Genomic DNA, 13,854 nt, shown 5'->3' with positions numbered 1-13,854 from the left:
GTCGGAATCCATCTGGAATGACTGGCCAGTTTTAATTCTGACTGGCTGATACATAATCAGCCGGTCAAAATTGAAACCGACGATTGGGGTCGGAAAGCCTCTGACCAAAGGTCAGAGGCTCTCCGACCTCCATCGTGATTGTCCCCCTTGGGTTTTCCAAATCAATGGCCCTTTGAACAGCAACAAAATAATGTTATGGAAAAGACACAAAAGATATAGGTAGAAGACTCCTATCGTTGTTGCAATTTTTTTAACTGTTGGGACGGCGAACGGGTCTACACTTCTCCCTCTCCCTTTGTTTCATTAGTGGTATAATTTGACGGAAATTCCTTCAGGGGAAACAGGAACTTAACACATCAATTTATGAATATGTGGTAGATCTCAAAAATTAGTACTCGATTGCAAGATTAGACCTATACAAGAGGAATTAGTCGGGGACCGAGTTGTAATGCATGTTAGAGATACCGCAATTCAAGAGGGGTAAATAGGTATGCAGAATTAAAGGACATTTTAGCTATAGTCAGGAAGGCAGAATTATCAAGAAGAAGTGTAAGTGCCATTAATATGACTTAAATGATACTCAGGTGGAGGCGGTTGGTAAAGTCGGGAGCAAGGATAATGAAAAATATACAACATTTCTTAAAAGAATGAATCTAAGACTGCAGAGAAGATTAGAGAAGGTCTTAAGTGTTATGGCTGTGACTGCAGCTCACATTTAGCATAGAATAAGGCATGTCTTCCATTAAAGAAAAAGAGCTCGACATGTGGAATAATGGGGCACTTCTTGAAAGTATGCAAAAGGAAAAAGAACAACTAAGTGAAATGTGCAGAACAAAGGAGTTCATGCGAGGAAGAATAGACAACTTCAGCACAGATAAGTAATGTCAATGATGGTTTGGGGTCTTTCGGTTTGAATATAAATTTCTATTTTTTTCAAAAGCTATTTGTACAAAGTCCTTAGGGGGTGTTAAGATACAAATCTAGGCAGACTCAGGATCTCCCTATACAATTATAAATGAAGAGATGTGGAATAATAAGTTTGTAACAAAACTAGGCCCTAAATTAGAAAACCCAGACATAAAGCTGAAAGGGTATTTTGGTGAAGGAATCATTTACTAGGGTATAGATCTCTAATTTTTAGGTTCAAAAATCGGAAAGCCACAGGAAATTAATATGTGGCAAAGAATGGACCCTCCGTTGCAGGTTGGTATGATCAAGGCAACCTACACATACCACTTAAGCCTAACATGAATGATTGTTGATGAAGGAGAGGTTGGAGGAAATAAAGGGTTGGAATGGCCTTCTCCTATCGTAGTAGCAAGGTGCAGCAATAGAAAAATCTGTTTGTGTGTAGACATTTGCAATTTGAACAATAACATCCCTATTGACAGATTTCATTATCTAAAATTTCGGAAATGCTAGTTCTGGTAAGGGATGCCGAATGGTTTTCTACCATTGATCTATCAGCTGATTTCCAACAATTATTGTTGGCATTTACAGCTTTCATTATGCCTATGGGTTGCTACCAGTATAGGAGAATGCCATTTTGGTTAGCTTCAGCGGCTGGTGTTTTTCAACATTTGATGCACCAGTTCTTCAGAAAAATGTCAAACACCAAATGTTTCGAAGACTATATTTTAATATAAGGTAAAAAGCAAAGAGGAACATAATGGAGTGCCAGAAAAGTACTCAAATCTTGGGTGAAAGAGCTTTGAATGTAGAATATGCTAAATGCAGATTTGCCGTTGAATCAGTAACATACTTAGTTAATGTGTTGAGTGGCAAGGGCGTAACCTCTAAACCTGCACTAGTTGAGACTAACAGGGAGCCCCTGCAACAATAAAGATGGATGAGGTGAGGTCTGTTCTGGAACTAGTAGAATACTATGCAAAGTATGAGTAGAATTTGGCAAGTAAGGTTTTTAGCATTCATCAACTGTTGAAAAACAAAAGTAAATTTGAATGGAATGCGGAGTGTCAAAAAGAGTGTGATGGTATCAAAGAATGTGTAGTGAAGGCTCCTGCCTTAAGTAGTTTGAACCCAGAATTGTTGAGTATAGTGTAATTATCACTTGTGCAAGTTGCAAGGGGTTGGCTACAGTGTTCTGCAAGAAACATGAAAATGTTACTCATTTCTCATTCCTCCGCATCCTTAAAAACCTAACGATCTTTTCCACCTTGGCTCCCCTGCTTCACGTTCATCATAAGGTTTTTGCCTTTCTGACTCCAGCTTAAAGCTTTAACTTTTCCATCAGTGAGGTTCTTAGCTGCTTACCTCTCTCAGGCCTGTCTCTTTACCACAGAAGAACAGAAGCACACCACAGCATTTCAGGAACCTTGGTGCCACTGGTTAGTTTGTATAATAAAATAGGTGTTGTGGCTCTCGTCAGGAGGCAGCTTCCACCCGCCCATTTCTGCTGTTAGCACCACCTCAAACAGAACCAACTGCGGACTATGAAAGTAGGGAGGATGTGGCGCAACAGCTAGAGCCGCAGACCTCGGAGCTGGGGAACCAGGTTTGAGTCTGGCGTTGGCTTAACATCCTGTTATTTCTGGCAAATCACTTAATCTCCCCGTAAATTAATGTGTCCTCAACTGGTGCTCATGAAAAGCACCAGTGTTGATAATCAAGTGCTGGTGCACCAGAAACCACCGGCTCAAATTAAGTGCTGTTTGGTGTTATGAGTTTTTATTTTGTGATTTGAGCTCTGGTTCAGGTTTCACCTTGGAAATCAGAGGTTCCTGGGCTCTGTGACAACTTGAGTCATTTGCCGCTGGTGGCCTTAGCCCCCCCCCGTTCCCCTCTTACTCAATTACAGAGTCCTCCCCTTTAGCAGTTGCCTCTCAGGATAGTGAGACCGAGCACTCCAAGCATTACTCAAGGATGTGGTTGTGGTGTGTGCTAAAATCTGAGAACACAGTAAAAGACAGAACCCCTTTGTAACTGGATGTTTGGCCGGTGTTTGCTGTGATATAAGCAATGTCCATCCAAACAAAACGAGTTACTATGCATGAGGTGGAGGTGAACAAAGGAAAGCAGGACTATCTGGACTATCTAGCCCCTTCCTAGCCAGAGATCTTGTTCCAGACATTATGGAAGCACCCATGCACCAACTGCTCGATCTTTCTCTTTGCGTCTGTTAAGCCAAAGAGACATATATTTTAGCGGTGCTCGCGGATACTTGCTGTGTGGTCCTGGCCCATAGTTTGTGTGCTCAGCAGCCAGAAGCACAAAGCATCAGCTCAGATTCTCATGCAAAATAGTTATTATCCCTCCCTCAGGTCCCACTGTATTCGTGCAGTTGAGTTGACTGTGAAAGTGTGCACCACTTCCATGAGTTCCAGTTTTTCCAGGGTGCAGCACTTCAAAGGAGGGCTTGTCTTGGCCTCAGCTTGGCTCAGCCCCCCGCTTCTATCCCAGTTGTATGGCTGCCTTTGAATCAGCGAGACCTCAATGAGGGGCTTCATATTTATGTGAATGTCAGAAGCTGTGATCCCTGGTGCTGGAGTCCATAGATCCCCATACCATGTCAGTCCACCGTACAGCCACCGCTGTGGAATGGGTCCCATGGACCAGTTATTTTCTGCTTTTACAGCCCAAAAAGAACCTTTAAGCAAAACCTTTTGAGGCACTTGAACTTATATCAGGGTGTTCAAGAGGAACAGAAAGATATGTTTAATGGTCTGGAAAGGTAGCTAACCTGTAGGAAGCTTTGTCGCTTCCCTGACTCACTGGTGCACGCCAGTTGCAGCCCACTTCTGCTCTGTATATTTCAGCAGCTCTGTATGTGTACATGGTCCATACTCGGAGCCAACAGTTGAGCGGGCAGGGTCCCGGCTGACAGGCATCCAGGGTAGGCAGCACCCACAGGCTGTCGGTGAGATGGATTCAGGTTGGTGTCAGCAGCCACTGGGCAACCATTGAAATGTTTATGGGCCACTGCGAAGGCTGGAGATTGAAAGGAGGCAGCCCAGTGCTGTGGTATGCCAAGAAAATAACAGCGTGTGCACATGTGCACCTCTATTTGCACATGACAAGTCCCACCCCAATGGAGCTGCAAATCCAAACCAAGACTGAGGAGCGTAGTCATGGGCTGGCATCCCCATGTGCTTCAACACTTGGCCAACAGGTTAGTATGCATAGATGGTCTCTGTGCGAATAATTGTGTGACATTAGTGACTTCCACATCAAGCACTTTCACTTATATAGCATGAGACATCAATGCCTCGGATGGCCAGTCCTCACCGAGACCAAGACGGCAGCTGCGGACCTCTGGTTGTTGTTTCTTAGAGTCTGGAGGATCGGCACATCCTCCAGCAGGTGCATTGTGGTGTCTCCGTTACTCGGCCTGTGGATGCTTACAAGAGCCTCTTTGCATCCATGTGTGTGTGAAAATAGTCATCCTCTACACTGTCCCCTTGCCAAGATGTAGTGTGGCCAGGACCGCTGGCTTAGCTGGTGGCGATCTGTGATAAGTAAGGTGTGTACCTCTCCACTGTTCCAGGTGGGGCTTTATTGACCTTCTACTTTTGCATCTACTACTAGAAGTGTTACCTAGTTATCTCATAAAGAGCCCACGAACGACCTGCAGTCTCCGCTATGTTACTATACCATGCAGCAACATATGTGGATTACCACAGACATGTAACCAGGTCAGGACCAACAAGTGCTGGTGCCGACCACTAGTACCTACTAGCTCAAGTCAAGTACTACCCTTAGCTGTCATCATGGCACCTTGCAGATCTTCTGTGACCTCTAGGCATTGCTCCCAGCCATCACCCTCGCTCTCAGCCATCCATTAGCAGGACTCACCAGAAGCTTCATTAACTTTCAGGATTTGAGTTGAAGGTTCGGGGTCTTCCTCCCCAGATCCGTCCTCCCTCTGCGCATCATACCATCCTATGACAACAAATCAATGGTATTTGAAATTGAGACATTGGATCCTGTGACTTTGACATGAGAACATAAAGTGACAATAGTCTCTCCCTCAAGCATACATGTGGCATTGAATAATTACCCAGGCGGTGTTTCTTCTCCCACGAAGCCCCATGCCATCCTTTGCCAAGCGGCCAACTCTGTGCCTGGGGAAAATAAACATATCTGTAAAATACCATACCTCGGTGGCATTGACCTTCAAACTATTAACCAGTTGATAAGGTAGCCGTCAACATCAAATGACAAAGCTCTGGGAATGAGTGTGCTAACAAGGCACATACAAAAGCGTAAGGACAGGGGAACCCTACTCACTAACGGAACCAGGGTTATGGTTATTTAACCTCTTCACTGCGGCGCAAATTCCGCCGCAGCGCTACCGCAGTGCTGACATTCCAATCGCGGGCGTGGTCATGACGTCTCCCAGCCGTCGTCCGCACACACCCATCGTAACTCATGACGGCCGGGAGACGTCATGAGCATGGAAGAGGGTAAAGGGAAACAACGGTTCCTGAGGACTCATAAAAAATGATTCAAGCAATATAATTTGCACAATCGCAATAAAAAAAGGGTAGAATAATGTCAGAGGGTAAGGAACCACCAACACATTTGTACAATTATGACTTGTTTTATAAACACAACAGACTTATTATATACATTGATTAAATTTACAATAGAACAGATATTTGTGCACTGTGTCCCAAAGTGAAAAATGGAACCTAATCGTAAGTGACAGGTTGTATATTTATATACAAGGTTTCCATAAATCTTAAAAGGCGGCCATTCTTGTATAATTTCTTTGTAACCAGCAACTGTATATAATAATACGCGCTGGGCAATGGTTCGCTCTTTCAGCTTCGCGACGGCGTTTCGACCCTCTATCAGTACGGGGTCTCCTCAGGACTAGTGATGCAGGGACATCTGGATTGCTTAATGCGCAGCCTTGTGAACTAGTGATGTGCCACAAGTGAGAAGTGAAAGGGTATTACTCACAAGAGGACCTGTCCGGGTACTCAGTGTGAGGAAAGGCTGGCAGTCACGGGTACGGTTTGGCTGACCGGCTCTTTACATCAACTCGCTATAGCCATAGCGGTATGGTTAATCCCTGGTAAGTTCTGGAAACAGTGACAATGCACTGTGTCGGTCTGGGTGATATTCTGTGCGCGAAGAAGCACAGCATCTGTATTCCCAAGCTGCGTGAGTCAGCTTCAAGGACGGTACAATGACATTGTACCGTCCTTGAGGAGACACAGTGCACAAATATCTGTTCTATTGTAAATTTAACCCCTCCCCTGCTCATGACGGAACCACTCCGTCATGAGCCACGGTCGCCGTGTGCTCATGACGGAGTGGTTCCGTCATGCCACGGCCGTTGGCGGCCGCTCCGCCCACGCGGCGCTAATTCCCCGCCTGTGCGGGCGATTAGCGCCGTGGGCGGAGTCATGACGGAACCACTCCGTCATGAGCACAGCTCAACCGTGGCTCATGACGGAGTGGCTCCGTCATGAGCACAGCGCCACCGCGCTGCCCCCAAACCCCCCCCAGCGCTGCGGCGGAATTCCCGCCGCAGCGAAGGGGTTAAACAATGTATATATTAAGTCTGTTGTGTTTATAAAACAAGTCATAATTGTACAAATGTGTTTGTGGTTCCTTGCCCTCTGACATTATTCTACCCTCTTTTTATTGTGATTGTGCAAATTATATTGCTTGAATAATTTTTGATGAGTCCACAGGAACCGTTGTTTCCCTTTATATAACAAGGCACATACAGGCACCAACTGGGCTTCCCATCACTAGCCGGCTAGAGACTAGATGATAGGAAAAGGGACATCAAACCCTTAATCATAGCCCAGAGGGGAGTTTGGAAAAGTACTTCTCGGAAGAGGAAGATGTTGCATTTGTCAGGAACATTGAAAGGCTTACTGTGGCTTTAGTGGAACCATAATGTTTACGCAGTTTCGTGCGTTGAAAGGCGGTGCAAACATTCAGCCAACATGGAGGCATTGGGCACTTTCACATGAAATCCCTTGGAAATGCTTGTTGAAAAATGTGGCGCGTATTCGTCATGTGGTATGAAAGCCCAGCTTTTGATAGTAAGAAATATTGATAAGTAACCGCATGGAAAGTTGTAAACAAGCCAGCAAAGGAACTGAAAGTCCGAAATAGATTTGCGTCACTTGCTTCCACATCTGCGCCCTAGCACTCAGACGCGTTTGTGGAGAATTGACATTACATTTCCCCGATACTTTACCAAAGAGAGGTCTCTCCCCAGGGACAGGGATCTCTAGATGGTAAGGTATAGAGAAAAGTAGAAACACTTAAGAAGACTTGAAAACATTCTTAAAATATTTGTAATGTTAAACAATAATGCCAATTAATGTGTTATATTTATTTTAAATGTAGAACAAAATAAAAGATGCTAAAGTACTATTAACTTAATTTTGAACTAAATAGTTAATTCATTTAAATATATTACATTAAATAGAAATTATTTATCTTAAGTTTAAATTGATAAAATCCCCATCTAAAGTTAAACACATATATTTTTGTATTTTGTACGAATAATTAATAAATGCAATGTATTGAATAATTTAAAAGTAATAAAATTAACAACACTGATACATTGTTAAATATGTTTTCTTTTTGGATATTTTTTTAATTTTATATTGCATTTATATATATATTATTAAATAGTTTAAATCATTTAAGTTCATTTAACATTATTTCCTACAGGCCTTTATTTTCAATCCCTACCTTCATTTTTGTTCTCATTAAATGTTAATAGCGTTTTTACACTGCACCAATAATAAGTCCTATGCATTATAAGTCTGTTGCTTTGATCCAAGTATATGTCTTCGAACATACACAGGAGATTACAGAACGGGGGAAATATCTCATCTTGCCTTACAGAACTAGCAAATATTTCTAATTGCATGTTTAGTTATCAACCAACATTAAACCATAAGAAACTAGGAAACTTACTCATCCGAGTACAGTAGCACCGCACCCCCATTCAGTCGGCTGCCCAGTCCATTTACAAGAACGTCTGTGTACTATTTCTTTGACCCCTTTCATCATAGAAACTTAGCAACAAAAGTGTTTTTCAGTGGTAGCACCAAATCCAATATGTTCCAATCCACACGATTCTCATCTTTACTTTCATTGATTTTGATGTTAGGCGATTGCAGGTCCAGTGGTTGGCCATGGGTGGTGGTGCTGGACTTATCCAGCGCTGAACTGGAGCATAGTTACTACTGTTTTGGGTCCTTTTTGGCTGCAGTAACTTTAGAAGGCAGTTTATAAATAGCAATGCGTTTACTCTTTTTGTGAGTGAGTGTACATCTCTTACATTTCCCTCAATAACCTCCCATTACTTGTTCTTACTCCTCCCTAAACCCCACCTATTTTGTCGAGACTGCATGTGGATGGCTCCATGGAAAAGAAAGGAGGATTTACACTAGTAGGTTTGTGAACAGTATTTTGTGGTAGTTTAGTAGTATCGCTAAAAGTACAATAAAATGCAGTTTGTGAATAAGTCTCAACAATACATCCACTCCCAATGCTTAGTGACTGTCTCAGCTCCCATACACAGGGGCTTCAGTGAAAGTTATGACCATTGACATCTTTGTCACACTCCAGAGACCCACAGCTCACCACTTACCACACAAACACTCACACATGTAGCAGTCCTTCTTCTTACTGGTCAATGGCTGTAGCCATGGTGCCCACCATTACAGCACTGGCCAACGAACAGTTTGTGGCATCCACACTTTCACCCCAATGTTTACTAGTCACACTGGCCTCCATCTAGAGAAGTGCCTCAGCTCCAGAGTTTTATCGGCAGCTGATAATTACAAGAATTAAATGTGTGGGAGAATTGGTGGCCTGTCGACTATCATGAAGGTTAGTGATGCCACTGGGGTTCCTGAGCAATCCCAATGACAGCACAGGCTCATTCTGACGCTTCAGGACCTGCGGGTCAAGCTTCCTAAAGACAAGCGCCAGTGGACATACTCACCATGGTATTGCACGCCCCCAGACAGCTTTACATTTCTTTGTTCCATTCGCCTCTTTTAAGGCTGGCAACATCAATGGGTGGGGTCTCTCTGTGTTCCTAAATCAAACCAAGCTGACTGCCTCCCAGCGGAGACCAGCCAGTGAACACTCAGCGACCCCTCCTCTCCCTCGCGTGAACCATCTATGTTGTACCCCAGCTCCTTTTCGCCTGTACACAATTGGGGCCGAGGGGCAAGGAGAGGGTGGTAGGATGGTGGAAGGAAAGGGAACCAGTAACAGTAAGGAACTGAGAAGACGACCAGGACAAAGCAAGCACTGGCAAAGCCAATGGCTCTCTCCTATGCCAGAACTATTGGCTTTGGCAATGTGTTTTAGCAAATATTTCCACCACTGTGGCTGCTGTTCAACATGGCTCACAGTGACGTGGAGTGTGGTGGAAGGTGTAGATTGGAGTGGGGGTAATTTGGGGGAGCAGGGTAGACTGGAGTGGAGTGGGGTAGATTGGAGTGGGGTAGATTGGGTGGGTTATAGTAGGCTCACATGGAATGGAGTATGGGTAGATTGGGGTAGTTTGGAGTGGGGTAGACTGGGGTAGAGTGGAGTGGGGTGGGGTAAATTGGGGAGCAGGGTAGATTGGAGTGGGGTAGATTGGAGTGGGGTAGATTGGGTGGGTTATAGTAGGCTCACATGGAATGGAGTATGGGTAGACTGGGGTAGAGTGGAGTGGGGTAGACTGGGGTAGAGTGGAGGGGGGTAAATTGTGGGAGCATGGTAGATGGGAGTGGTGTGGAGTAGAGTGGGACAGGTGGAATAGGTTGAAGTGGGGTAGACTGGGGTAGAGTGGGGTAGATTGGAGTGGTGTGGGGTAGGTTGACGTGGGGTGGAGTGGAGGTAGAGTGTAGTAGTGAATGGTTTCTTTATTATTTCAGTTAATTAAAACTGTAACAATGGTGTCTAATTAGTGGAATGCCTAAATAAGGTGCATCAATGCTAAGTAAACATAGCCGCACCATATAGTATTACTTGATAAAATAAGTTACAGATGCAAAAAGCTTTAACGTTTACAGGCAAATCACCCGCTCAGAAGATTGCTTCATTTGAATACAACAATTCATGATAACATGCGGGGCATCAAATGCGTTCCTAAATAGAGTGTTTCGATGTAAACAATATTTAAAGTCTATCAGGGAGAATGCCTTATTAGAACACAAAAGTTCATGTTAATATGTAAAAGGTTTTCTATCTCTGTGTAACACTATGTTGTCCCAGTCCATGGGCATGATAGGCAAGACTGGGGCAGAGTGCAGTCGTTTGCACTGGAGTAGAATGGGGTAGATTGGAGTGGGGAAGTGGGGTAGATTGAATTGGGGTAGGTTGGGGTGATGTTGGGTAGATTGGATTGGAGTGGTGTAAACTGGGGTAGAGTGAAGTGGGATATATTGAGGTAAATTGGAGTGGAGTGCCATAGAATGTCGCAAAGTGGGGTGGGGTAGATTGAAGTGGAGTGGGGCAAAGAGGAGTGGAGCATTGTAGATAGGAGGAGTAGATGAGAGTGGAGTGGGGTAGATTAGAGTGGAGTAGAGTGAAGTGCAGTAGAGTGGGTGGATTATGGTATGGTACATTGGAGGGAAGAGGGGTAGACTGCAGCAGAGTGGGTAGATGGAAGTGAGATAGGAGTGGGGTAGCTAGTAGTGGAAAGGAATAGATTGGAGAGAGGTAGATTTTAGTTGAGTAGGGTAGATTAGAGTGGAGTAAAGTTGAGTTGGGGTAGTTTTGAGTGGGGTAGATTGGAGTGAAGTTGGATAGAGTGGTGTGGGCTAGATTAGGTTGAGGTGGGGTAGATTGGGTTGGGGTGGAGTAGACTGGGATAGGGTGGGGCAGATTGGAATGGAGTAGATTGTGGTAGATTGGATTGTGGTAGATTGGAGGGGTTGGATGGGATGGGGTAGATTGGAGTAGGGTAATTTGGGGCGGAGTGGGGCAGGGTAGATTGGAATGTGGTGGAGTGGGTTGGGTTGGGGTGGAGTGGTTTAGATTGGACTGGAGTGGGGTAGCTTTGAGTGGCATGTGGTAGATTGGATTGAATTTGAGTGTGGTAGACTGGGTAGAGTAGAATGGAGTATGGTGAATTGGGGATAGCGGAGTGGGATAGAATGGGTGGATTGGAGTGGGGTGGATTATGGTAGATTGGAGTTGGGCAGATTGGAGTAGAATGGGTAGATTAGAGTAGGGAGGAGTTGGATAGGTTGCAGTACAGTTTGAATTAGCGTGAGGCAGATTGGTGTGAAATGGGTTGGACTGGGGTAGATTGGAGTGGAGTGGATAGGGGTAGATTGGAGTGGGGGAGTGTGGTAGATTGGAGTGATGTGGGGTAGACTGGAGTGGTTAGGTGTGGAATGGTGTGGCGTGTCATAGAGTGTCTTAGAGTGGAGGACCATAGAGTGAAGTGGCATGCCATGAAGTGGATTCGAGTGGCGAAGAATGGAGTGGTGTGGCAAAGAGTGGCAGGGCATGGAGTGGAGTGGAATGGCATTATGTGCATTTTCATTACAGAGAACACATTTTCAATCGAAATGACCATTACATTAGCAATGAAATACGGTTTTACTGCACGCAAATGAAAATGTGTGCAAATGTCATGACCAAGTGTATTGATGTGTTTTGATTGTATTCAAACATTTGTTTCTACCACACTTCAGAATTACAAACAAAATGTGCTTCATTTGTACTAATTCTAATATATTCTGAAACATCAGCACAGTTAAAAAAAAAATTTATGTGCTTGAAAAAAACATCCTACACCCTTCCCTCTTACACGGATACTCGGCATGATCGCCACATACATTCTCTCCCTTTGAAGTCAGATATTGGAAAGTAAACACCAAGCTCCCTCAGAAGAGAGTGTTTGTTATTTGACCTCTGTCTTTGAATGCACAGCAAACGCAACAATATAGGAACTAGATTTAAAGTCCTGTTTACAGAAATCGAGTTCATGGGAGAATACAGTAAACGAGGTTTGTGCAACAGGAGGGACGAACTCAAGCTAGACAGGCGAAAGCAAATAAAGCCAGCAAACAGACAGACAGAAAATGTGAGTTGCAGACCACAAACCCAATGGTAAGAAACAAGCGGAAATCATTCCTAGGTCAGCTTTCTGAATGTCCCCAAGAGTTCTTTAGCAAACTGGTGGCTTCGACCTAAAAAATTAACAAGCACCAGAAGAATTTGAATAATAGAATTATTGATAAAAGGCTCTTTGTGAAGTCAGCTCCATGTGCATTCCTCTGAATCTAAGCACCCTGGCCCAGCTCGCTCAAGCTTGAGGCCCTGTAAGTGACTAAGGATGCGTCAGGCACACACCTGTCAATCTCTTCTGAAGGTGTGTCCGGCAACATCTCTTCCTGGCTTGAGGTTCAAATTGTGGAGAGTCTCCACCATCTTGCATGCATGGAATGATCGAGCAGCTAGAGGGGTGCAAGCCAACAAATGAACAGGGTGCCAAACCAAAGCCAAGCCTAGAGTGTGGCCAGTCCACGAGCCAACCAATGAGAATATTTGGCATGTAAATCATCCTAAATCATCCTGAAACAAGCAAAGAGGTGCACAAGAGCTAAGCTAGAGGTCTGCTCTGGTTCTAAGAGCCAGTCTTGAAAATAGCTGTCATGTAAATCATGAACCAAACCAGGTCAAAATATGGTATGTGTCTTCAACATTCATAAAAGTGTATTTCTTTAAAGCGTGGAAGCATTTCAGCTTATCACAGCAAAGTATGTCTCTGCATTGACAATAGATTAACACGGGGAGCCGAGACTGTATCACTGCATTGAGGCATTTAATAAAAGTGATAGTTTTTAAAAGTGAACTTAAAAACATTTTCACCCATCTGTCCCGCCCACACGACAAAGCCATTGCGTCACTAAAGTTATTTGTTGTGTACCCTCCATGTGGCCTCGGTTCTAGCTCCTCATGTGTCGTCATGTAACGCCTCTGGTGCTATGTAAAGCGCTCTGATACCCGATACCTCCGAGTCAAGTTCGCGCTATGTGAAAATCCGTAAATTAAAAATGAATAAAAGTAAAGCTGGAGCCACCGGATAGTCCAATACAACAAACACAAGAGGGTTCTGTGCAGCTCTCATCCTGAACTTTATTGAACGCGCTCTTGGATTCGATAACGAAGAAAAGTAAGGTAAGGCCAAATAAAATATGTGCCTAGGATCACACAACTTGCTTAAGCAGGGAAGCCGGGTTGATTGCCAGTTTTCTTGTTACACATTTTGCTATTCGGCCCATAGATGGCGCTCTCTTTCCCTCGCCGGTTTGGTGTCGGAGGGTAAGGCTTTGACTTTAATTCTCGCCCTGTGCCATTTCCCTTTGAAGCGATCTAAACCTACCAAAGAAGACCATGAAGCACACATGAAACCCCTAAATCCATGCTAGGACGACAAATCGGTTAAGTAGTTAATTCGAGCGCTTAAAAACGACGGAAGTTTAACGTGAGGCACTACATATACTTAAAAAACAGCTATTATCATTTCATCCAAGTAAAACCCCCTCACCATCCTGGCGCGAGCTGGCAGCGGGCCTCCGAGGGGCGTGGTGGGCATCAGGGCGAGGGCAGCGCACAGGAGTAGCAGCTTCATGGCGCCTTGAGGTCTGGAGCGCTCCCCGTGACCCCTGCTTTATTTATACCCTTGTCCAAGGTGGAGCAAGAGGGCTCTGCAAGGAGGAAGTCTGTGGCAACCCTCTGTGGGCTAACGGATGTGCACATCTGTGGGTCCCAACCGACGGACCCCCCGCTGGTCCGAAAGGAGGCGCCAAACTCCAAGAGAGGAGCCTCTAGGCGCGTGCCCCAGACTTCCTCTCCAAAAACATAGCACACGCGCCGGCTCCACCATGCGCTCCA

At 44.7% G+C, this 13,854-nt stretch overlaps 1 protein-coding gene across 1 annotated transcript in view; it reads right to left on the bottom strand.

Moving 5' to 3' along the window:
• LOC146813620 (hatching enzyme 1.2-like) overlaps positions 1-13,606 on the bottom strand; it is a 33,024-nt gene extending 19,418 nt beyond the window's left edge. Inside the window, exons 1-3 of the mRNA XM_085610099.1 lie at positions 13,508-13,606; positions 5,018-5,081; positions 4,813-4,899 (exon numbers count right to left, since the gene is read on the bottom strand). Coding sequence (XP_085466225.1) covers positions 4,813-4,899; positions 5,018-5,081; positions 13,508-13,591 — 235 coding nt within the window. The 5' untranslated portion in view covers positions 13,592-13,606. The remainder of the gene's footprint in view (positions 1-4,812; positions 4,900-5,017; positions 5,082-13,507) is intronic.
• Positions 13,607-13,854: the final 248 nt, after the last annotated feature.

This window comes from Triturus cristatus, chromosome 6 (assembly GCF_964204655.1).
Source record: "Triturus cristatus chromosome 6, aTriCri1.1, whole genome shotgun sequence".
In the NCBI taxonomy this organism is placed as follows: domain Eukaryota; kingdom Metazoa; phylum Chordata; class Amphibia; order Caudata; family Salamandridae; genus Triturus; species Triturus cristatus.
Note: the sequence above shows the minus strand (reverse complement) of the source record. Positions and strands in the feature narration are given on the sequence as shown.